A 26759-nucleotide genomic window follows, 5' to 3' on the forward strand; every position below is an offset into this window, starting at 1 on the left:
GTACGTGTTCACTCCTCTAGCAAAGAGTTCATTTCGAAGATCTTCTCTTAATCCGGCTCTGAACATTGACAGGAGTTGCGTAGGAGTGGTGGTCTCTTCTCCGTTACAACGAATCAGGAAATCATCGAAGGTCGAGATATATTCCTTGACGGTCTTGCTTCCTTGGGTTAACCTATTCCAACGATCTAGAAGTCTTGGGTAGTACGAGGGAGGAAGGTATTTCCTCTTCAGTTCTTGCTTCATCGCTCCCTAGTCAGCTATGGGGTATTCTCTTCGAGTCTCCCTCATGTGCTCTACGTTGGTCCAGTACTGATTTGCTCTACCCGTCAACTTCATCTCAACGAATCTAACTTTCTTCTCTTCCGAAATGTTATACCATTTAAAGTAACTGTCCATCCCTTTAATCCAATCGAGGAAAACCTGGGGTTCTAACGTTCCGTCAAAAGTCGGGGCATCTATTTTAATGCTCTTAAGGAGCTGGGTGTCATTGTCCCTCCAAGGCGCGTCACGACCTACTGGTTCTTGATGGGGTCGGTGGTTGGGTCGGTAGTAATCCCTAGGAGATCCGTACTCAGTTCGGGCATCTTCGCCATAAGGTGATTGAGGTCTAGATGGCGTGTAGGTGGCCGGGTGTCCCATTCTTTTAATATTGTCTAGTCTTTCTCCCGTATGACGTCTAAGTTCAGCTACACTCATTTGGGTATCTTTCATTTGTTGTGTAAGTGTTTCTAATTGGCCCATAATCATGTCTAGAGTTGCTTGCATATGTGTAGGGTCCATGGTGGGGTGTTGGGGATCACTAGAAAGGCTTCCTAAGTCAAGGACAGCAGCTAACCCTACCGAAATGCTTGCTGAAATTGAGGCTACAGCAGCTGGAAATCGCGGGGCAGCGATCACAGTCGAGGGGAAAGTCACCTAAGTGTTTCGGCTAGGTTCCCGGGCCTAGGCAGCACCTAAACAGCGACTCTAGGCTCACTAACGGAAGCCTAGCGTGTAATTGAAGTTGCATGTAATTGAAATATACTTGGGTGGCTTTTGATATATGTTATGATGGATAAAACATACACTCTTTAAATTAATAAAGTTAGTGTATGAAGATTGATGTGGGCAAAGTGCTGTTTGGATTCCGAAAATGTTGTTTGCTCTTCGCTAGGTGTTGTTTATGCTGTTTGGAATTCCCAATATGCTGTTTAATCTTCCCTAGTTGCTGTTTGGACTTCCCTAATTGCTGTTTGGTCATTCTCCATGCTGTTTTGAATGCTGTTGGCTGCTCGTTTTTCTCATTGTTGATTCCTATGCAAGAGGTTGTAAATGTGGGCTATTTTGGTGGTTGATTTTGGGCACATTTATGTGATCTATTAAATAACATTTTCTTCTTATTTCTTTTATAAATTAGAACTAATTTCCTTATGAAAATAACTGAGAGATGGGTGATGAATATTTGGAATGTATAACCTGCATGTTATCTAGCTTGCGAGCTATCTTCCTCTACCTTACTTCTTCTACTTCATCTTGGACTTCTGTCTGCTTCTTTTCTTTATGGTTTTCATTCCTTATATCTTTCTTATCAAAACTTTCATAAGTTATAAGGTGTCGTTGAGTCGTGTTTTATTTTAAATTGTAAGCTATGATGCACGGACACGGACACGGCGACACGGACACGACATAGACACGGGACACAGTTTTTTTTTTTTAAATATAGGACACGGGTACGACGCGGACACGACAATACATTTTTTTATATAGTGTATATATATTAATGTAATATCATATTAAAAATGACAAACAATAATAAATGAATGGCATGATAACTTGTATAGCTTATAACATAAAATATTTAGTTCAAAATATCTAATACAACCATAAAAATATAAGCAAATAATCACTTACTACAACATCAAGCATTCAAGCTTCAACTACTAGGATTAGCTTTAGAGGTTTGTTTTTGGCCTTCAATATCATCATCATTGAATATCACTGCTTTAATCTCTGGTTCAACAAGAGAAATATTTGTAATTATACAAAAAGAGAGGAGATGAAAATACCTTAACTGCCAAAGAGAAATGAAAATGAGAATATTCGATGAATGGGTATTAAATGCAGACGTTGATTTGGTGTTGTGGATAGGAAATAAGAAATTTAGTTTAAATCTCACCAAACATAAGAAATTATATTTAAAAAAAATTATAAAATATTTAAGATACGCGTGTCCGACACGCGTGTCCAATTAGTTTTTAATATGTTTTTAATCGGACATGTTTTCGGCGTGTCTAACACGTGTCAGAGGAGTGTCGGACGAGTGTCGTGTCGGACACGGTGTCGGACACGGTGTCGGACACTGCACGCCTCTTTGAGGAGAAGTGTCGGTGCATCATAGATTGTAAGATGTTGTGTCTTTTTTATTTGAAGTTGTAAGGTGGTGTCCATTTTATAATAGTATTGTTATATGCAATATGTGTTAATTTTTGTTTTAAGGAAAGGAAGACTTGAGTTTGCAATACTTGTGTTTTTATTACATCAATTTGATATCAGAGATTTAGATTGTTGGCCATGTCTTTTCTTTTTAAAAAAATCTAAAATAAAAAAATGGAAAGCCGAACACTCAACAGGTCAAAGTTTCACCTCAAGAAGCAAATGAGTCTGTAGATGGTGAAAGTCAACCTTCTATACAAACGATCTCATCAGGAGATGAGATTTCTCCACTAAGGGAGAATTGATGTGGGTAAATGTTCCCTCTGGAAAAATCTTTTTCACAAACAAGATGCAAACCTTGCTCTTATGAACTTAGGATTCCCTTTAATTTTTTTGGAGGTATATTGAGTTTAATATTTAATTAGATTTCTTCTGAGAGTAGTGTTAGAGTTTATTTAGATATGAGTTTTACTTCCTATGAGCGCAAGCTCTCAGAGTTAATTACCCTCCTAACTCATTAGAAGAGCACTCTCGATTAAAGATGAAATATACTTAGCTTCATGTAATGAGTGTGAAATGTGCAACTTAGTTATGGGGGGATGAAGGTACACCCGTTCAAGATCCCATAGTTCCGTCGTCTCGGGTATACCGTGGGTTCAGTCTACCAACACTGAAAACCATTGATTTTAGTGTCCAGAGAAACTGATTAGCAGTCATGAGTTGCATCCTCTCAGGAATCCCGAGTAGACTGAAGTGGAAATGTGTGAATTTTATTTTAATAAGAAATAATTAAATATATCCCTTTGTTCTTTCTCTGTTTGAAATCAAAAAGCCTTAAACTCAGGCATTTTGAACGGAGCAATGACCTAAATGCAAAGTGACGTTGGTTTTTTTCTGAAGAGTTGGAAAGAAGTCTGTTCGTATGTGAGAAAATCGAAAGAAAAATGCCCATGTAGGTTTGGCTTTAGAGATTCGATCCGATTGTAGTTGAGACATAATTCTTTAAAGACGGTGGAAAAGCGTGAACACTAGAATTTGTGCTCTGCTGGCTACATACGACGGAAGCAGAAGGCCGGCTCAGAGGCTCAATCGCGAAAGAAGAAGTACGCCGGTGCAAGTGGGCTCAGTTGTTCGGCTTTTGCCGTAGACGGAGGAGGCAGGCCTCGCGTGGCTCAGTGGCTCGGTAGTGCAGGACGTCGACGAAATAGAGGCAAGGCTGATCGGAAGTGAACAAGCCAAAGGAAACGTGCGATCCCTTTTGTTCATGTGGTATGGAGAGTCCTCAAATCTTCCAATTGTCAGTGAATACCAATAAGCATTAGCCCCCTCATATATTTCTCCATTCTTTTATGTAAATTATGGCAACATTTGTTTTGAGAACATGAGAAGGATCGTGGATTACGTACTGCTGCAGTTTCAACTTCTTCTAATAGAGTAGTATATTTTCTTATATATGGTGTATTCCGTTCCAATTATATTTTATTTTTATATATATGTTTTTTTTTTCTGAATATTTTGATGCATCCACTCATTTTCTATTTATTTGATTTGTCTTTGTTTTCTTCATTCCCGAGATAACTTAATAGAATAACTCATTTGAGCTATTTACTCAATCTGACACTTCTCATTAATCTTTACAATTGTATTTAAATAATAACATCATAAAAAATTTGAATTTTTTTTTCACACGATTAATGATTACTTCCACATTAGTGGAGTGGAAAATTCAATTAATGAACTGAGATAGATTAGTTGGTACTGACATTATGAGCAATGAAAATTATTTAAAGCTTGTAAGTATGATTGTTTCAATTGTTTGATCAAAACTGTTATGAAATTTATGTCTCATCTGATCCAATGCATTATTTATCCAATTAGCATTCACGAGACAAATCATTTTCTTAGTATTTATATATTCTTACATATCCATAGTAAATAATATGTGTATTTTCGTATATACTATCAAGTGCAGGAGAGTGATATTTCTCTAGAAAGTCAAATATGCGTACTCTTGTGTTTATAGTATTAAATCTTTTATCATACACCAATAGAGCATTTCATATTTTATCATAAATATAAATATGTAAAGATTTATTTATTTTTTCTTTTTATTAATACTTTTTGTTAGTAATTATTACTCATTTCGGTTATAGCATACATTTCATGTGACATCATCATGTAATGGAAAACATAGATGTTGGTCATAAAATGAGCACCATATAGCAATTGTGTGCATGAATTGTATCACTCATTTAATCTATTATATATGTTTCAACAAATTACATCCCAAAAAATTTGTTGAGTATTTTCACACGATAAATTCGTTGCAATATTATTTGAGTATTCTAACATATATCCATTTTTTCTTCTTTTGCTCAGGTGATGCCTTTTAATTGGATCAGACCCCGCTCGATGCTTGATATTGAGCCTTCTGAGGACCATATATGACAGGAGATCGATAGATATAATTTCACACATTCTGTCTCTATACGAGACCGACTGTCATGACATTAGGAGATGCTAATGAATAGAGATATATATGCTGGACTATTTATTCGCTTACCTCAACTATCCACGTTTGAGTCAGAGCTTCCGTTAGGGCATGATCCTACGAACTGGGTAATTACCCTCAGGCTTCACCGCAACAATGATGGTTCTTTAGATTGAATTATTGAGGGCTTGAGCTATAGAGCTCAGGATGTATTACAACCTACTACAGATCTTGCAGAGCACACTGGCAGCATTAGATTACTCAGTTGCAGCCTATTTCATTATTAGGTAGGAGAGCAACAATATGATTATGTGTTTGTGAGACCTTTTAGGATGCTAATGGACTATGTTTCTTGGGCACGCCATATTCTAAGAGCATATAATAAGGTGCTCAAGCGGACATGAGTTTATAGAGTCATCTACGCTTCATTGTTTGATTACAGTCAACTCTCTTACTCTTGACTTCAGGCATTAGCTGAGCATTGGGATAGTGTCACAAACACCAGTTAGATTAGACCGAATGAGATGACGATTACTTTATAGGATCTACAGCTAGTTTCTGGTCTACCTATTTTGGGCACCTCCTATGAGGAGTGCATTTCTCCGGACTTCGACTTATTTAGTCGTCAGCTAGCAGGTCACTCGAGGCGAGGGGAGTTTGTGTACTTGGAGGGTCTTCACCAGAGTTTGATCCACTACTATCGTTTTCAGAGACATAGGTCGTCGTCGTGGGGCTATTGTTCCTTTGGATGTCTAGATTGAGAGTTTTTTTTATCAAAGAATCATTTGTATTATTGGTTGCTCAGTCCCATGACCCATTCAGTACGGGTCTTTAGTCTTCTGGGTTGTCTTCAGTTGAGACTTTTGAGCTAGAGTCAGCAGAGGGAATACATCCCATTTTTGCTTGAGGGTTTCTTTCCTCGGTGGCTTTTATAGTCACTTGGTTGTATAGTTTTGCCTTTTCAAATCAGGACATATCTTTTTATCCGAGTAACTTCTGATTAACAGTCTGATTGCTAGTGGGAGACATGTTTCTTTAGTCCCGACTATACTTGCGCAGATATACTACGGGTTTGGACAGATTTTTGCCTCTTATGGTTGTCGACAGCGTGTGGTTGAGGTGCCATGGCATTATGTTCACAAATGGGTGCATATAAATATAGAGGGATCTTTTAGTTACACCGAGTCACTGGCCTTCTATTCAGATCACTTCTTCCGACAATTGATGCAGTTAGCCAGGGTGACCTCAGCTACAGACAGGGCCCTGTTTAGATTGTTTTTGTTTGCACCCTTACACGTGGCCGGCTGTTTCAGATTGTTTTACAGGTCTCCAGTTGGAGATTTAACCTCTCGGAGTTTCGGAGTTCCGCAGTTAGATTCTTTAACTAAGAGGGGCAAGCCTACTTTGCTTTCTAGGAGCGTCTTTGCACCTATTGCTTCTTACTTCATTAGAATGAGATATGGATGACTTTGTTACATGAGAGATTGCTCTATACTCTTGGAGGGGTATAATCGCAATAGAGCAACATGATAGTTTGACTTTATTTAGGCCACTCATTTAGACAGACTCCCAATTCTCCCTGGAGTGTCATATGTTCAACACTTCAGTTCTCTTCCATCTTCCACTTATTTTGAGGTAGTCACCATGACTTAAGCTTTCCTTCTTCGACTTAGGACATGTTATTGCTTTTGTTTAGCACCCGCAAATGCTCCTACAGGCATTTAATACTTGCGGTTAATCTGTATTTGACACTTTTTTTTCTCCTTTGTGTTGGGCATTCAGAGATACAACAGGAGGATCAAGGGATCTGGACGCTCGAGGCATTCATCGGGGTTGAGTGATTATGCCCTCACACATACAGAGTATCGTAGAGCGCTAGATAGAAGGCGAAAGAGGTGTCTCAAGCTTATTTATTTGCATGAACGCCCTGGTATTTATATTAATATTATTATTTTATTTATTATATATATATCATCTCATACACATATATATGATTGAATTATAATATTTGCACCCCCCTTGCATGGGTGTAGGCCGACTTCTCCTTCTCTGGAGAGGGGTCAACCCGGGAGCAGGACTTCATACGAGCAGACATGTAACATGTCTGCTATCTGGTGCCCATACTAGGGGGCTGCAAATATTACAATTCAATCATATATGTGTGTATGAGAGAATATATATAATAAATAAAATAATAATACTAATATATGTACCAGAACGTTCATGCATATAAATAGGCTCGGGACTCCTCTTCCGCATTCTATATGACACTCTACGATACTCTGTATGTGCGGGGGCATAATCCCTCGACCCTGACGAATGCCTCGGGCGTCTAGATCCTCTGATCCTCATGTTATATCTCTGAATGTCCTCAAAGAAGGAGAAAAAATGTGTAGAATTCAGACCAACCGCAAGTGTGAAATGTCGGTAGTAGCATCTGCGAGTGTTATACAAAAGCTAGAACCCGTCCTAAGTTGAAGAAGGAAAGCCCAAGTCATGGTCGCTATCTCAAAGTGAGTGAAAAAAGGAAGAGAACTGAAGTGTCGAACATCTTTTACTCTAGAGATAACTAGTAGTCTGTCTAAAGGAGTTGCCTAAATAAAGTTAAACTATCGTGCTGCTCTATTTAGGTTATACACCTCCAAGACTATAGAGCAATATCTCATGTAACATAGCCATCCAGGTCTCATGCTGAAGAAGTAATAGCAATATGTGCAAAGCAGCTCCTGGAAAGCAAAGCAGGCTTGTCCTTCTCAGTTAAAAAATCTAACAGCGGAACTCTGGAACTTCGGGAGGGTAATCTCCAATTGGAGAACTGTAAACTAGTTTGAAACGGCCGGCCACGTGTAAGGGTGCAAACAAAAATAATATGATCAAGGTCTTGTCTGTAGTTGAGGTTGTCATGGCTAACTGGATTAATAGTGGGAATAAGTGATCTGAATAGTAACCCAGTGATTTGGTGCAACTGAAAGCTCCCTCTATGTATAAATGCACTCATCCGTTGACATAATGCCACAACACCTCAACCACATGATGTCGACGACCATAAGAGGCCGAAATATGTCCAAACTCGTAATATATCTACGTAAATACACCCGAGACTAAAGAAACCTGTCTTCCACTTGCAATCAGACTGACAATCAAAAGTATACTGGGACGAAAAGATCTATCATGACTCAGAAAGACAAAACTATACAATCAAGTGGCTATAAAAGCCACCAAGGACATCTCCTCTGAAACCCCCCAAGCAAAAATGGAATGTATCCCCTCTGCTGATTGGCTCAAAAGTCCCAACTGAACACAACCCAGAAGACTAAAGACCAGTAATGAATGGGTTATGGGACTGAGCAACCAATAATACATATGACTCTTTGATCAAAAATTCTTAATTCAAACATCCAAAGGAATAGTATCCCCACGACAATGACGTCTGTATCTCTGAAGACGACAGTAGTAAGCCAAATTCTTATGAAGACCATTCAAGTACACATACTCCCCTAGCCTTGAGTGACTAGCTTGCTGACGACTAAACAAATCATAGTCCGGAGGAATGCACTCATAGGGGGTGCACAAAAAGGGTAGATCAGAAACTAGTTGTAGATCTCAGAGAGTAATCGTTATTTTATTTGGTCTAATCCAGCTTGTGTTCGTGATATATCCCAGTGCTCAGGTAATGCATGAAGCTATGAGTAAGAGAGTCGACTATAATCAAACAATGAATCATAGACGGCTCTATAAACTCCTGTCCGCTTGAGTACCTTATGATATGCTCTCAGAATATGGTGTACCCAAGAAACAGTCCTTTAGTATCCTAAAAGGTCTCCCAAACATAGAATCATATTGTTGCTCTCCTACCTCATGATAAGATAGGCTGTAACTGAGTAATCCAATGCTATCAGTGTGCTCTATAAAATCTGCAGTAGGCTGTAGTACATCCTGAGATCCATAATTCAAGCTCTTGATAATTTGGTCTAAAGAACCGCCGTCGCTGTGGCGAATCTTGAGGGTAATCACTCAGTCCTTAGGATCATGCCCTACAAGAAGCTCTGACTCAAAAGTGGATTGTGAGGTGAGCGAATAAATTGTCCAGCATATATATCTCTCTCCATTAGCATCTCTTGATGTCATGACAGTTGGTCTCGTATAGAGGCAAAATATGTGAAATCATATTTATCGATCTCCTGCCATATATGATCCTCAGAAGGTTCAATATCAGGCATCGAGCGGGGTCTGATCCAATTAAAAGTCATAACCTGAGCAAAAGAGGGGAAAATAGATATATGTTAGAATACTCAAATAATATTGCAATGAATTTATCGTGTGAAAACACCCAACAAATTAGTTGGGAAGCAATTTGTTGAAACATATATAATGGACTAAATGAGTGATACAATTCATGCATAAAATTCCTATATGAAGTTTATTTTATGACCAACGTCTGTGCCTTCTATTACATGACGATGTTATATGAAATGTATGCTATAGCTGGAATGAGTAATAACTATTAATGAAATTATGTAATGAAAAGAAAAAATAAACATATCTTTATAAATTGATAAATCCAAGATCATCCTTACAAGAAGAGCTAGTGACATACATATCTATATTTATAATAGAATGTGAAGTGTTTTATGGTGTATGATAAAAGATTCGATACTATAAACACATGAGTACGCTTATTTGGCCTTCTAGAGAAATATTATTCTCTTGCACTTAATTACATATACGAGAATATACATATTATTTACTGTTGATATGTAATAATATATATAAATGCTAAGAGAGTGTTTTATCTCATTAATGTTAATTGGATAAACAATACATTGAATCAGATAAGACATAAGTTTTATAATAGTTTTGATCAAACAATTGAAAACGTCATTCTTACAAGCTCCAAACAATTTTTCATTGCTCATAATGGCAATATCAACTAATATATTTCAGTTCATTAATTGAATTTTTCACTACACTAATGTGGAAGTTATCAGTAACCATGTGAAAAAAATTTCAAATTTTTATGATGCTATTGTTTAAATATAATTGTAAATTTTAATGAGAAGTGCTAGATTGAGTAAATAGCTCAAATGAGTTATTCTATTAAGTTATCTCAAGAAGGAAGAAAAGTAAAACAAATCAAATAAATAGTAAATGAGCGGATGCATATAAATATTCATAAAAAAATTTATGTATATAAAAATAAAATATATTTGAAGCGTAATACCCCATGTATAAGGAAATGTACTACTTTGTTAGAAGAAGTTGTAGCAGCATGTAATCCACGACCTTCCCACGTTCTTAAAACAACTATTGCCATAATTTACATAAAAGGACAGAGAAATACAAGAGTGGGCTAATGCTCACTGGTATTCACTAGCAATCGGAAGATTTGAGGACTCTTCGTTCCACATGAACAAAAGGGATCGTACGTTTCCTTTGGCTTGTTCACTTTCGATCAGCCTTGTCTCTATTCCGTCGACGTCCTGTACTGCCGAGCCACTGAGCCACGCGAGGTCTGCCTCCTCTATCTGCGGCAAAATCCGAACAATCGAGCCCACTTGCACTGGCAGACTTCTTCCTTCGCGAAGGAGCCTTCAAGCCGGCCTCCTGCTTCCGTCGCACGTCGCCGACAGAGCACGAAGTCCAATGTTCACCCTTTTCCATCGTCTTAAAGAATTAGATCTCACATCCAATCAGATCAAATCTCTAAAGCCAAACCTGCATGGGACTTTTCCTTTCGATTTTCTCACATACGAACATACTTCTTTTCAACTCTTTAGAGAAAAGCTAACGTCACATTTCATTTAAGCCATTGCTCTGTTCAAAATGCCTGAGTTTAAGGCTTTTTTATTTTATACAGAGAAAGGACAAAGGGATATATTTAATTATTTATTATTAACAAAACATTGTTAATAATAATTAATAATTATGTTTTTTTAATTACTAATAGTAATAATTATGAATTTCTAATAAAAGAAAAGCACGCGCATCATCATCAAATTACAAGACTTGAAGGAAGTCCCTGGGTTTATACGGTCCCCTGAAGCCCTTGACCATCATTCTGATCCGGCCTAGGGAATTGAAGACTCAAAGATTACTTTTTTTTGGGATCGATTCGCTCTCTCAATCTTCTCGCCGTTGATTTGCCAAGTCGAGCCAAAAGGGAAAATGCCCTCCTTACCTCCCGGCGTCGCGGAGGGAACGCCAGAAGGCTACCCAATTTTTAAGGGAAATAAAAAATATTTTTTTAAAATTAAATTTAAGTAAAATAATAACAGGCATCACAATAAGAAGACTGAAGGAAGTCCCGGGATTTGATTCGGTCCCGGAAGCCCTCGGTCGCCGAGCTTATCCGACTGAGGGATTGAAGACTTGAAGACCCAATCTCCTCACTATTGATTCGTTCCAGTCGAGTCGAGCCAAAAGGGCAAGTGCCTTCCCTTAAATCTCGGCCGGCGTCGGAAGGTTGTTGAAATTTTCTCTAAAATTTTGGACTTAGACAATTTGGAGAGCATTCAATTGAGCATTCAATTAATCTAAAACTTCTCAATTAAAATTCAAGTGATTAATCACCAAAAATCTAAATGATTAATAATTAACTTAAATTTGATTAAGAATAACCTGAATTTTTTTCAATTAACTCAAACAGTTAAGTATTTAAATTTTAAATCACAACTTAATTAATTAACTATTTAAAAAAAGCATACAAACAAACAAAGGAGGAATCCAAAGAATTGAATTTAAACTTTAAATCATAATTTAACCTAGGGGTGCAAACGAGTCGAGTCGAGCTGCTCGAGTTCAATTTCCCACCTGCAATTTGCCTTTTTCCCGCCCATTTCTCGGCCAGCGGGCCAGCGATGTGCAGGAGAAAAGATATCTCGGTCAGCGAGCCAACGGCGTTGCAGGCTTGCAGTGGGCACGTTTTTTTCATTTTCTATTGTATAAAAAGGCTTCTCTTTTGCATTTTCCGGTGGATAAAGCAATGAAACATTTCCCAATATTCTATTACAGCCGTTGATCTATTGCTTTTTCCGGTGGATAAAACATTTAACTCAAGTTTTTTCTCTCTTGGATAAAACATCTAACTCATTAGCATTTGGCAGCTCTTGGGAACATATATATATATATATATATATATATGTATGTATTTGAAATCTTTTGACAGTAGATGCAGATTTCTTTTTAAATTAGCTACTATCATTTATTTTTTAGATTTAAAATTAATAAAAATAGTAATGACTTCATTTTATAAAAAAAAAATTTATTCGAGCTGGCTCGCTAGTTCACGAGCTCGAGCTCGACTCGTGAGCTCGATAAGCTCGGCTTGCGAGCTATTTAATTAAAACCCGAATATAATTAAATATTTGATAAATTAATAAACGATCTAATTTAAATAATTGAATAAATATTTAAACAAATTAAAATCAAAATAAACAAATTAAATAAAAAAATTAAAATTAATTGAACAACTTTAAAACATATTTTAATTAGATAATTGGACATTTAAAATTCAACTTTAAATAAGTGTTAATCCTTTTAATCAATCTAATTAATGCAATTAAAATCAAATAAAATGCAATAAATTAATGTCTTCCAACAATCCAGTTTATATAGAAACTATTAGACAACTCAAATTGCTCTCAAATTAGTAACTCTCCAAAGAACTATAGACTCTCAAGGCCTCAAAGCTTTCCTAAAACTCTCTGAGTAGCCCTCATAGCAGCTCTAAAATTCTCTCAAAACAATGTTAAAACTCACTTAGTCCCTTAGTTGTTGTCTAAACTATGTCTACCTATGGGACTCCTTGATCTGCTGGCTATGTGCACATGCAAACAAGCAAACAAAAGTGAGCACAAAATAACAAAGTAAAACACATATAACTATAGCAAAAAGAGAACTACAAGAACAAGAACAAACAACAAAGTATACTACTGAAAGCAAAGTAATGAACTATTGTAGTGGAAAAAAAACTATGAGCATAAAACAACAAAACACTGACACCGGTGTGAAAATCCAGAAGTGTGTAAAACTATAAACCCTTATGCTGGCAACTTTCAAATGAAAGCCGTAAGTCCAGTCTTTAGGGGTAATAAATAGGAAGCAACCTAATCCTAAACCCCTCATTGGGCATCTTATTAGCCTATAGGACTAAGTTGTAAGACCCGTCATTTGAGTTACTTCTAAGTGAAGCAGTAAGACCCGCGTGTTAGGAAACTTCTAAGTGAATGACCCTAGACCAAAAACTCAAAACCACATGGGCCTCTTAGTTTATAAAACTAAGTTGTAAGACCTGCCACTTGGGTTACTTCTAAGTGAAGCAATAAGACCCGCACGTTAGGTAACTTCTAAATAAACGACCCTATATCCAAATAATTAAACCCCTTCGGGCCACTTAGCTTATAGGGCTAAGTCATAAGACTCGTCCTTAGATAATTTCTAAGGAAGCCATCAAACCTATCCAACCAAAAATCTTTGGGTCACCTCCAATAGAGGTCGTAAGACCCACTATTAAGGCTACTTTAAAAATGAAAGTCATAAGTCCCTAACCAAATCTAATCACACGGGCAACTCCTAATTGGAGCCGTAAGCCCAAAACCAAAAAAATTAACGGGCAACTCCTAATTGGAGTCGTAAGCCCCAAACGAAATAAATTAACGGGCAACTTCTAACTGAAGCCGTATGTCCCAAACTAAACAAATTAACGGGCAACTTCTAAGGAAGTCATAAGCACTAACCCAAATTAAATTAAAATAAAATCCACACATATCCACTTCAGTCTACTCGAGATTCCTGATAGGAGGCAACCCATGATTGCTAATCAGATTACTTGGACACCACAATCAATGGTTGTCAGTGTTGGTAGACTGAACCCACGGTATACCCGGGATGACGGAATCATGGGATCTTGATTCGGTGTACCTTCACCCCCCCCATAACTAAGTCTAAGACTCTATTGCATATTCTTACACTCTTTGCATGAAGTTAAGTATATTTCATCTTTAATGTTGAGTGCTCTTCTAATGCGTTAGGAGCGATAATTAACTATAAGGGCTTGCGCTCATAGGAAGTAGAACCTAGATCTAAATAAACTCTGACACTGCTCTCATGAGAAATCTAATTAAATATTAAACTTAATCTACCTCCGGAAAAATTAAAGAGAATTCTAAGTTCGTGAGACCGGGATTCGCATCCTGTTTGTGAAAAAGATTTTTCCAGAGCGAACGACAAAGTGCTATTTGGAATTCTCAAAACACTGTTTGGTCTTTCCTGGGTGTTGTTTATGCTATTTGGAATTCCCATCGATCTACGACTACGATCACACCACTTTATTTGAGTTATTAGTTGTATTGGATTTATTGTTGTTTATTTTCCGATTTTACCCTCACTTGAGGGAGTAGGTGCTTGTGATCCCAAGGGGCACTTTTGTCTTTTGTTTTATTATTATACTTTGGGCTATTTATAGCCTCTTATTCTTGTGATGGTTAATGATGGTGATGAAGAAAATTTTCCTTCACTTTGTTTGTGAGTTGTGAGAGTTCTTGAGAGAGCTTGCTTAAAGTCCCTAGGTGAGGGCAACGGAATACCCACTAGCCGCAGGAAACGTCCGGGCTCGTGGTCTTCTTCCTTCTCTTCTCTAACCGGCCTCCCTCCCTACCCCTATCTTACTCGGCCGAAAACCCCCACCTCCTCTTACCCTAGGCCGGCCACCTTCCCCGTCCATCCTCCAAGCCGCCGGCAACCATCTTCCCCTCTCCCATTGGATCAACACCCAAATCCCTGGCCGCCTACCTCTCCATCCACTCTACAAGCCGCTGCCCCCACCTTCCCCTTTCCTTGGCTGAAATCCCTCCCCCATAGTCCAAGCCCTAGCCGCCGGCCACTCCCCCTTTCCTCCTTCCCTCCAGTTCCAAACCAAGCAATTTTGACTTTCCTTATAGGTAACATCTTATTAGGAAAGCTTAATTCAGATTTCCATTCAATTAAATCTGAATTTAAAAGGGGGATTTGACTTAAATCCTCTTTCCAAACATAAGTTGCTTGAATTGGCAAGCAATTAAGTCTCCCTAATTCTTCCCTCCTCTCATAGTCGTTGCCCCTTCCCTCCTTTCCTAAACTAAAATCCCAAATCTAGCAACTAATAATTTTCCCTCCAATTAAATCCCCAATCAAGCCTATCAAGGGCTGCTGCCCCCTCCTATCTCTCCAATTGGTTTATGATTTAATTAGCATTCCACATAGACAAGGAAATTAATTCCAGATTTCCTCGCACTGTTGTCCACATACTTTCCCACAATAATCACCTAATTCCCTTCCCCCCAGATAGCTGTCCAGATTTTTGGCCAAGTTAAGTGTGCTGTCCAGAAATTCAGCGACTCCCCTTGCTGTCCTTCTGTCCGAAAAAGGTTTCCGCTTGCTGTCTAGAGGTTCTAGAACCTTGTAGTTGTTGTTCTCTCATGTATGGCTGATCCAGAACTTGATCATGGCTTCGTTTACAACGATCAAGGGCAAGTTGACATCCTCAAATCTCTGTTTTTTGACATTAACTTGGAGATCGACAACACCGTTGAAGATTACATCGAAAGGATTATGTTCTCCCGCGCCGCCGCTATCAACGAACAACTTTCTCCCATTCAGTGACGACTCGTTTCCAAAGCTTGATAACTGTGAACCTCTTCCCCAAGTATTTGCCTTTCTTAGTTCCCCTAAAATTGTGGCATCATAAAAGTTGTGCAATCTTTCTCCGTTTATTCTACAACAAGAGTGTGAAGGAGTGGATCCAATTAGTAACTAATCTATATGTTAACATAGGGATTTCCTTTGAACTCCTCAATGTTTAAAATTGCGTATTCGGATATTGAGGCGTTTTTCATTTGTGAGGCGAGGCGTAAGCCTCAAGACATTTTGAGGCGTAAGCCTCAGAATCAAAAGATTGCGTAAACATAAAATGATAAATTTTTTATATACTAATGCGTGAATAATATAAAACATAAAAAAGCATAAGATATGAAGTGAAATCAAAATATCTCAATAATAAGACAACATGAAATATAGTTCAACTCAAAATTCTATCTTTCCCAAATCCCAGTATTCTTTTCATTAACATATAATTCCAATTTCCAAAAATAAATAGCAATAACATATCACATAAGAACTCATAAGTCATCAGCACTATCATCACTAAGGGGTTCTTCATTTGAATCATCATTATGGTGAACTGTTCTCTCCCCTTCCTCCTCCCCTATAGAGTCCAATGTCGGGTATTTACTTCAAGATTTATGTAAGTTTTAATATATATAGCGTGAGGTGTAAGCCTCATGCTAGTGAGGCGAGGTGGGCCTCAATCAAGTTAAGGTGCAAGCCTCATAAAAAAAAAAACTCGAGGCGTTTTTTAGTTTTTTACTGGAATTGCGCAAAGGCGGGCCTCAAGGAGAGCCTCATATTGCGCAATTTCAAACCATGGAACTCCTCCATACTTGACTAATTGTGATTGAAACTGATTATTCATTATTCTAACTTCTATCTTGCAATTTGGCCTAAGCTTAAATCACCTCTCTCTTGTTTCAAGATTTTGTTTAAGTTGCTGAAGTAAACTTAATTATTCTTGCTCTAATTTAGAAGGTGTTTATTTTAACATTACATAATTACCCACGCATTTAGTTCTACGTCAGATTTCTTTTGGCGGCTTAGTTTTCATAGCCATCTCGTTGTTGATCACATGCATGAAGAGCCCCCCTATAAGATTAATGCAAAGAGACGAAGCTGTATTGAAAAACCATGAGGAATGTGAGAGATTACTATGAAACAATATGGAGAAGAACGTGGCTGCAATGTACAATTCAATCTATGGAGAAAGTTCCTCTGGGTGTGGAAGCTTTGATGGTGCTTTCACGACTGTGAGTGGGTCGAGATCAACAGGGATCATGGATTTAAGATCCAGATCTACATGGATCAGCGCAACCTGCTCTTCCCCTTCATTTTTTTCTGCAAGCTTTCAAGCAGGATCTCGGACAGATCTGTGCTTTACTAGTGAACACATTTGCCCTTCGGCAAAATCTCAAGAACAACTTGACATAGAGGGAGTACGCACGCAATGCTTCAACTGTAGGAAAATAGCTAGGGCGCTGTCTCGAGAAAACCTGCTCTAATTTTTGTAATTCTTCATTTTAAAGTTATTTATTAATCCACATAAGTCACCAACATTTTTTTCTGGACACATGAAAAGCATCAATGATTCATTTTTCCCCTTTACTCCTCTCTTGCAACTCACAAGTCACAACCTCGAGCTCGGCTTTGTTTTCCCTTTCGCTCCTCTCTCGCCCACAAACAAAGACTGTCCGTGACAAATGTTTGTCTGCTAAGCTCTAAGGATTATGTTATTTTCCTTTTTAAATTTCATCTTACAGCTCCTCTTGGCTCCAGTAATGAGACGGCAAACGGAACTTTTTTTATATTCTCTAACCTTCCAAATGAGATTGCAAACATAACTATTTCAATTTAGGCTTCCACTGAATAAAATTTATGGCTCCGCCACATGATTAAGATATTCATTCTACTTCTTTCCTGTGTTTTCCTTGCAGCTTGAGAATGTACAATTCACTTGTGGAGAGATGTTTTAATGACTGTGTGGACAGTTTTCGTCGCAAAACTCTCGACAAGCAAGAAGAAACTTGTGTTCGCCGATGCGCTGAGAAATTTTTGAAGCATTCCATGAGGGTTGGAATGAGATTTGCTGAACTCAATCAGGGAGCTGCAACACAAGATTAAATATAATTGCATCTTGAATGATTGGGTCTGTTATTTTTGCTGAATCTATTCTGCTTGGACACATTAATGGTTCATTTGTAGCAACTTTGTGTTATTATGAGGGCTTCTTCTTTGGTTTAGAAGAAAGGAATTATATTTTTTTATGGATGAATGTCATAGTTATTGAAATTTTGTCTTTGAATATCTCAAAGAAATTTCTGAATGATTTCGTTCACTCTTTTCCATCTTGTTTAGTTGAATTTGAATCTAAGTTATTGATGCTTTGTGGGATCAATACAAGCTTAGCAAAATTGAAAATTTTACGAGCATTGGCTTGAATGTTTCCGTTGATAGGTTCCCTAAAGAAATTTATAACAAGTGGTTAATAGCTTTTATAACAGTGATTTTGGATAAAAACACTTTTGTGAACTTCATTTTCTATGAAGAATTTATGAAAATTTCTTCAAGGATTGTTGTATTCTCAATGTCACGAGAGATTATTACGTGCGAAGATCGGATAGAGAGAATTATTCGTTTTTATTTCTGTGAATAGTAAAAGTATGATAAATTATACTTTTGTTGTTCATATAGATAATTCGGATGGTTTTCTGTGTCTGTTTTCTGCACGTCATAATTTATCCAATGATGATCAACTTGATCAAAATCTCCAAATTGATATTTTATCAACTTGAAAAGTCCTGTTGTCTGCTGCCTAAGACTTCGTTTGGGACAGCTGTCTTCCTGCTTTAAGAAGCAGGAAGAAAGCCGTCCCAAACGAAGTCTAAGTCAGACCAAACTACCCGTTTAATCACTGACAGCATAACACTTCGGTGTTAGATTAATTCATTGAAAGAAAGATATTTTCTTGTTAAACTCATAAATGTGAATGTCATAAATCATTTATCTAATTATCTAAAAATTTATTGTGCTGTTTTTTTAGCGAAAAAACTTTAAAATAACTCACAGATTATTCATGTAATGTTAATTTAATCACAGAGTATTATATTGACCTAATATAATTTATCCATTATATAAAATTGATCAAAAATAATCTCTTATATTATAATTGTGTAATTACAATAACATCAAGCCTTTGTCCCACTATATGGAGTCGGGTACATAAATCCTTTTTTGCCATTGTGTCCGGATAATTGTGTAATTGTAGTATAAAGTTGATCTTAATTTAGTTCAAAATAGATCATTTTATATTAATTTTGTACATTCAAGAGACTAAATTAAAGTAACATTTTATGATTAAAAAGATCATATATGATAAGTTGGAGGATTATTTTGAAAATTTACCCTTTTTTTAGCACTGTAGAGTACCTTTCTGGATAAAATAGATTAAGTTTATATATATATTTGTTTGATGAAAAAAATATTGAAAAATGAAAATAAATATGCTAATTGATAGGTTTTGAATATGCTAAAATGACTTAGCTAGCCCTGCTTGACCTGATTCAAACAGGGCATTGGGCTGAGATTTTCAACCGATCTGGTGGGCTGGATAGGGCTTGATTTTGGTTAAATGATATGCAACCCAATTCAAATCTAGCTGAACTTGCCTTGAGCTGCCCAATTGTGGACTCTTGGATGATTAGTGATAGTATTAGGAGGGTCTTGTCATAAATAAAAATCTTTAAAAATAGAGTTAGGATAGAAGTCACCCAAAATGATCAGATTAATTTTCGAAACTAGAGTGACGGACAAAAAAAATCCCAAAATCCCTTATCTTCTCTCTCTCTCTCTCTCTCCGGCAAGCCAAACGAGGGGAGGAAATAGCCGAGTGGAGAAAATTTATATTAAAAAAACACAATTCAGTGCCCAGCGTCGCAATGCTCTGGACCCAAAGCCGGAGTGCTATATGCTCAATCCAGAGTTATTGTAGAACATGGAGTTCAGGGCCGCCACGTTGAATTCCAGCACCCTAGTGTTGCTCCCCTTTGCACCATTGTGCTTGAAAGCACAATACCACAACGTATAGTTCAGAACTTTAAGATTTTTTTAAATAAATTTATTTTAAGACCTAGGGTTATTTTAATTTGAGTACAGTTTGTCAAGAAAAATTTGGCTGTGAAAACTTCTCGTAGCCATTAAGGCCTCCACATGATATAAAATCATAAGTTATTCATAACTTTGGCCTAATCTGATGAAGTAAAATTTTTTTCCTTTAAAATTATAGAGTTTTATCCTCATTTTTCACTAGTCCTAAACTTGATCTTGACTCCTTCAAAATTATTATGCCTTGCACTTATATTTGATTCATGAATAATCAACGGAATTAGCTTGCTTTCTTTGAGAAGTAAAAATTCATACTAAAATATTTGCTATTTGTTAATATTTTTTATTGCAATGAATATGAAAGCACCCTAAACCTTATAGTTTATCAACTCATTTATACTTATAACATTGAGTGTTTATAGATGGTGTCTTCTACTCATTAATAAAATAACATTGTTGTCATAGCACTATTGGATGTCAGGGAATGGCTTGACCTAACCATGGCTTGAGTGGGTTATAGGGTCAACCTAAGGTCAAATTCATTTGATCATTTTTTTTTAATTAGGTGAAGGCATGATCCAATGCAACCATTATCGATAAAAATGAAGAATATTTTAGGAGGATTATAGATAAAGATTGGATTACGCTATTCAAAATGTATAAATGAAAACCAGTTTTCTTTAAATTTTTCATACTTTGACCTCTATGCATTTGGTTATAGAAAATTTTGAACCTTTGACTACTTCTAGAGCTACCAAATTACCTCCATGGTCCCAACAGATGTAAGATGTTTCCCTTCACCAACATTGGATACCCCTTGATTGATACTTCTTGACTTCATGATCGAACAATATCTTACTCATGATATTATTCATCTATTAAATGGTGTCTCTTAACTTTGTGATCAAGATTCCACCAAATGCGAGCTATTACCCTTCATTACACTAAGCATCTATAGGCCAACATTAGTAGACTTCACAGTCAACCACATAAATTAACATCTTTCTCTTGATGCCAACTATCACACTTTGCTAATATCAAATATTTGTGATTGATATATTCTAACTTAATGTACAATAAACATTCACTGATAGCTAAATCTTGACATTAGTCATCACCTTTTACTAGTGTCATTGATAAATGCCTTGTATCCTTCATTGATGTTTATAGCCTTTAACAAAAACTACTACCACCTTAGGAGAGAATTTTGAATCATTCAAATTCTTCATATTGTATACTCTCCTTTTGCATTTAAGGGGAAGATCAAGCTTGTGTAATTTTTAACTTAAGCAAATAGTTCTATTTCAATAGGAAGCGCCTCATGATATTTTACCCTTTGAGTTTTTCACATAAAAATATGCTTGCAACTTTTTTATTCATAGAAGCGTGAGATCTTTTTAAAGTTGAAACGTAAATCTTGATGGCACAATAATTGTCACTATATATGGGAAGTAACTTCCCACGTTTAGCTCCCATATCAATCACTAGTTCATCTATAATGATAAGCAAATGAGATTTTCTTAACACTAGGTCATCTTGCTCTAATTTTGGTCAGTCAAGCAATCATTTTATTAATTAAGATATCCTAGGAATCAATAGTTGGCACTATTTGTGGGAAGAAACATCTCACTTTTGGCTCTCCCACCTACTGGCCCTATTTTGTACATATGCTTAAGTGGTTAGATGGCATTCATGAACCAACTAAGATGTAAGTCCAATCATTGCACTTTTTTTTATCACATGTGATATTATTGTAAGTGTTATATTTGATATCTTATCTATCACATGGAGGAGGTACTCGAGCTTCTTGATCTCTCACGATCAAATGTTAAGTTTCTTTTTTTTTTTCATCTTTTGTATCTTCTCTACCATATTGAGGAAATATATGGGCTTGCTAATCCCATAGGATATACTTATAAGTCCCATATTAGACATCTTATCCATTAGTCACACTGAGGGGATGCTTTTCTTTTCTTATTAGCCTTAGAGCGTAAGTTCCTCTATGAGATTATTACAATTTCACTCACATTCTTCTTATAATTGGATACTTAAACGTAACAATCATACACATGCCACACTTTACATCACATGATAGTTTTATTGAAAGTGGATCCAAATATATTTTGGGCTCCAAATAAACAATATGATTTTATTTTATAGGATTGTCTTCATAGCGTTACATGTAATGATATGTTATATTTATACAATAGATGCTCGTAGCACATGACAAGAGATATTTCAAAAGGTTGTAGTACTATAAACAAAGGTGGTGATTTTGCTAATACTTGAGTAAATTTTTTAGCAAATAAAAGTTAAATATTTGGTTACTTTAGAAGATTTTTGCAAAATATACACAAAGAGAATGAGGATATCTGATTTTTCATTCTCAAATTAATTATATTGGAGAATCTAAGAATAAATTATTTGAAGATTATTGTGATGAAAATAAATGATATATATATAATTAGAAAGATTTTGTTAACTAAGAAGAAAATTTGAAATGCTTGATTCTAATATTTAATTATTTGGCTATATGGTTAATTCATATATAATATAGTTATTTTCTCTATTATTTGGTAATTATTTTCTATATTTACAAAAGGCTGAGAGATATATAATTTTGATTTTATGTTTATATCATATGCATATTTAGGAGGATATTTAATTACATAATTTAGGAGAAGTATAAGTTAAATATTTTATTTTTATAATGCCACTGTTAGAATTTTAATCAAAAAGGGAAAGTTGCCTTTTTACACTTTAGTTAATGTAATGATAATAAATACATGATTGGAGAAATCAGTATTTTAAAGTAGGTTATTATAGGATTGATAGGAAGAAAGGATCAAGATAGTGAAATTGATTGAATTAGAGGTAATGGTCTAGTCAACGCATATTTAATGTTAAGGAGTTATGAATGATGGAGTTAAGAGATAAATTGACACTACAGGAAAATCATCAATTACCCGAGGATTTCTGACGAATTTGTAATCTATATATATAACACATTTTTCTTTCTAACAAAAGGGTTGAGTGCTTGAAAATTTTTCCGGTTGTGGTTTGAATCCCACAGGCATCACGCCGCAGGCGGGCTAGTAGGTGTCAACGTTGGGCAGGGCTGGTGGGTGGCTACTGATGTTTTTTTTTTTAATTATTATAGCAGTTTTTTTTTTCACCAAAAAATTTTTCCCACACAGTTTTAATGATTGAAAATTTTCCGTAAAATTCCAAATCCGCCCGAAAATAATTAATTTCCACCATTAATAACTGATTTTCTTGTATTGTGAAAACCCTCTTATTGAGTTTTGTTGTTATAACTTTCCATTGTAACATTTATTTTGATAATCTTATAATTGCAAAATATTTTTTCTCGAAGGCTCTATAAGTTGTTTGTTCTTAGGAAAATTTTTAAAACCTATTAAAGCCATTGGATATGTTATTAAGCTTGACTAAGTGGTCATAACCAATAAATTTCATAAGATTTTAAATCTCTTAAGTAGCACAAATACGATCTTGAGTGTACATGCAATTATGTGATCATACATATACGGTCTAATGTGGTATAACAATGGGGAGCTACTTATTGTTAACCATTATTTGCCATTGTAAAGCACATATGATGCCTTCTTAGTTAGAAAATAACTTTTGAATCATACATACATTTGATGAATCATACACACAATAAGTACAAATTTCAAGCAATTATGAAATTATTGTACATATGATCAATGATCATACTCATGATTTTTAGGCAAGTCATTTTTTTTTGCTTTTGACCAGCCAAACCAGCTTGGGACTTCTTATAGCCATTGGGGATTGAAGGAAGTTATATGAGGCTATTTATACCCTATTTCCTTATGTTTCAAAATGTTAGAAGAATTTCTTTAGCTACACCCTTCTTTCCTTCAATCTAATGCTTGATTTCCTAGCTCCCAAGTCTTTATGTAAAATTACTTAAAATCAGAAAGAGGAGCTATAAAGTGAAATCATTTGAGCAAAATGTCGTGGAGGCATCAATCTTTCATTAATGAACAAAACATTTGAAGAGAGTACTATTTGTATTTCTAATTTTTTTTTGTTTGGATATTTTGTTAGTTCTTGGAAAAACTTAGGGTCTGTTTGGTAGCACCCAGTATTTGATTTAAGTTGGATTTCATAAATCCTCTAAATCCGGATTTCGGAAATCTTGAAGGGCGTAAATCCTGAAAACTGTTTGGTAACATTCATAATGAATCATATTAAATCTTGTGTGATTATTTGGCTATAGAGCGGATTTAACGAGCAGACTCTTCCTTTCGAGGCAATGGATTTCGTAAATATGGCAAAAAAGGGGATTTCAGAAATCCGGGATTTAGCATGAATGAAAATGCGGAATTTTCCGTTTACAGCGGCTTTCATTTTCCGTGAGATTTGGTTCTGCATTTTAGGTCGTTTGGCTGGATTTTGCTCAAATTAGCCTCAAATCTGGCATAAATCCTGCTACCAAACAGCCCCTTAGTGTTAAATAATTATTGTAACTTAAAATTAGGTTGCACTCACTCATAAGAAGAGTGTGTAGCACTGTAGCATATTACAATTTATCACTAGCTCAAGGAGAGAAGAAACCTTTGTGCATATATTTTCATATTCGGGGTATCCGTGTCTGTGATATCTTTGTACAAGTTGAGACAAAATTTTCAATCTCTTTCCTCATGAATTTTCAAGCATGCAACAAGAAGTATGCTCTTTAATGTAATGATCTTAATCAAGTTTTTTTAGTGAAAATTGAAACTATACATTCAAATTCAAATTTAACTTAAGATAAATAATTTTCTTAAAATTTTGAGGGTTGCAACATATCCCAAATTCTTTTACGATATAAAAAAGGAACTCAATTGTTTTTTACAACATAAAAAATACTGTCTAACATAAAAAAATAATTCTCTTAGAATTTTAAAAAGAAGTATCATACATTTCAGATAAAACTTATTTTAGGATAGTCTGATCCACATTTTTCCATTTTATGGTATGATGATGTGAAATACTGTAAAAGTTTGGAAGCAGAGTTAGAAGTATCATTGGATCACAACTTACATGAGAAAGCAGTGGGGTCATATGCAGCAATGATGTTGTTTTGGGTACAAAATTAGGTATAATTCATTATAACAAGAACAGTAAGCTCAGCAGGAACATGTGACTCTTAAAAGTAACGGTCCTCTTTGCCCAAAGGAAGAATGCTTAACAACATTCCATTCTACTCTTATAAGCGACAAGCAATTGGAACCTAAACCAGCCCATTCTAGAATATGAAAGGCCATGTCTGGGTTTCACTTTTATTTTCATTTTCTACTTGTACTATTAACATTTTGAGCTATAGGCTATAGCTATACTTCGTTAAGATCATTAAGAAGTGAGACTTCTTTTTAATTGCTTAAAAAAGCAATAAAAAAGTCATCTCAAACAAAGCCTGAATATCTTTTTTTTAGTCACACTTTCTTAAAAATTGTTCTATTCAGCCACATTACTTATCATATTAGTTACACTTCTCTGATGAAATATGATTGTTGCTATTAATTCATCAACACTTCATACTTACAATAGCTACAAATTGTGATTAAAAAGTCAAAAGCGGAGCTAAGAATTTTTTTTTTGGTGACAAAGAACCTTCCGCTGTCACTCCAGCTTAGTCAGAGCGCTTGGTAGTCCGTAAACTCCGGTCTGCTTAGCCGAGCGACCCACACCATTCTATTTGGGGCCAACGCTTATCTGATCCCCCGAAGGGGCGCTGCCGCCCGAGGAAATCGAACCCGAGATGGTGGGCACCCACCCGGACTCGCCAACCAACCGAGCTAAGCATCGGTGGGTCTAAAAATTTAATTTTAACCATAATTTTCTAAAAAGTTTGCAGACTTTTAATTTTTATAGCACTTTTAAAGCTGAGACTCTAGTTCAAATTCCTATTATCGTTTTGTTCTGTGTTATTACAAAGTAAGTATTAAGGAAACATCTTCAGCAGTGCGTTAATCATGTTCACTGAACTTGTGGGAACCTCCAATCTACATTTGCTGATTTCACATAGATAATGGCCACTGTAAAGGTGCAGTTCCAAAATCTCAACCATTCAATTCATTTCGATTGGCTAGGATTGAATAATGGCAGAAAATTTATATCTGCGACATAATAATTATATTGATAACTTTATAGAATTTGCATCCATTGGGGTTTTAGGTACCACAATCATGCCTGTGCTGCACATGAACATGGCGCTGCAATGATGCCACTGCAGAGTCTGAAGAGGCTTCTTTTTTGTGCTTTTCATTTTGTTCCTTCTTTTATTTAAGTTGGGCCCAGCCATGAATGATTACAGCGACAAGATAGAAATATGATACATAGTGTCCTCTTTTGTATGGGGGAGAAGGAGATGTGGGGGAGGAAAATTGAGCCCCCTCCATTCATTCTCTCTCATCCTTTTCATAGTGGAGAATTTAGCTTTTTATCAACATCATCATCCAAGCAACCTTTTCCTCCTATTCAATCACTTATCAGTACATCTACTTAGGATCTATTTAATTTCTTCCAGAAAAAAAATGAAAGCGCACTTAGTTCTAGAAATGACTTTGGATCAAAATTGGTTCTATTTGTTTAGATGCAAGTGTTTGCAATTAATTGATTTGAGTAAAGTTTCAAAAGCAATCTTTACTTTAAGAAGGAGAGCTTTAAAAGAAGAAATTCATGCTTCGTTTGGGATGATTTTCTTACTGCTTTCAAAAGCAACTTTTTAATACAAAAATTTTTTAAACTAAAAAAATTTGTACTAACAAGCTGCTTCAGAAAGCAATAAGAAAGCCGTCCTAAACGAAGCCTCATTTTCATCCACTTTCAACAGACAAATACTTGAGCTTGGCTTGGCTAACTTCCGAATACAGGTCAAAACAAACTGGCCTAAGAGAAGAAGTTATCTGACAGGAAAGATATTACACATCACTTAGCTCTCATTTGGTTTAGTTTTTATCTGCCACAAAATAGATGCAAGCTGTTCGGATTATAAAACAGGTCAGTTTCTCTGTTTCTCCCACAATTTTCTTCAAAATAAACAAAAAATCTCAATAGAAGATAACTATTGTGGCCGAAA

The 26759-nt window shown here is 35.9% G+C and overlaps 1 protein-coding gene across 1 annotated transcript in view; it reads left to right on the plus strand.

Moving 5' to 3' along the window:
• Positions 1 to 17892, plus strand: part of LOC110108414 (mitochondrial import inner membrane translocase subunit Tim9) — a 33174-nt gene extending 15282 nt beyond the window's left edge. Inside the window, exon 2 of the mRNA XM_020839043.2 lies at positions 17482 to 17892. Coding sequence (XP_020694702.1) covers positions 17482 to 17668 — 187 coding nt within the window. The 3' untranslated portion in view covers positions 17669 to 17892. The remainder of the gene's footprint in view (positions 1 to 17481) is intronic.
• Positions 17893 to 26759: the final 8867 nt, after the last annotated feature.

The sequence above is a fragment of the Dendrobium catenatum genome, unplaced genomic scaffold, assembly GCF_001605985.2.
Source record: "Dendrobium catenatum unplaced genomic scaffold, ASM160598v2 fragScaff_scaffold_1221, whole genome shotgun sequence".
Classification (NCBI taxonomy): Eukaryota; Viridiplantae; Streptophyta; class Magnoliopsida; order Asparagales; family Orchidaceae; genus Dendrobium; species Dendrobium catenatum.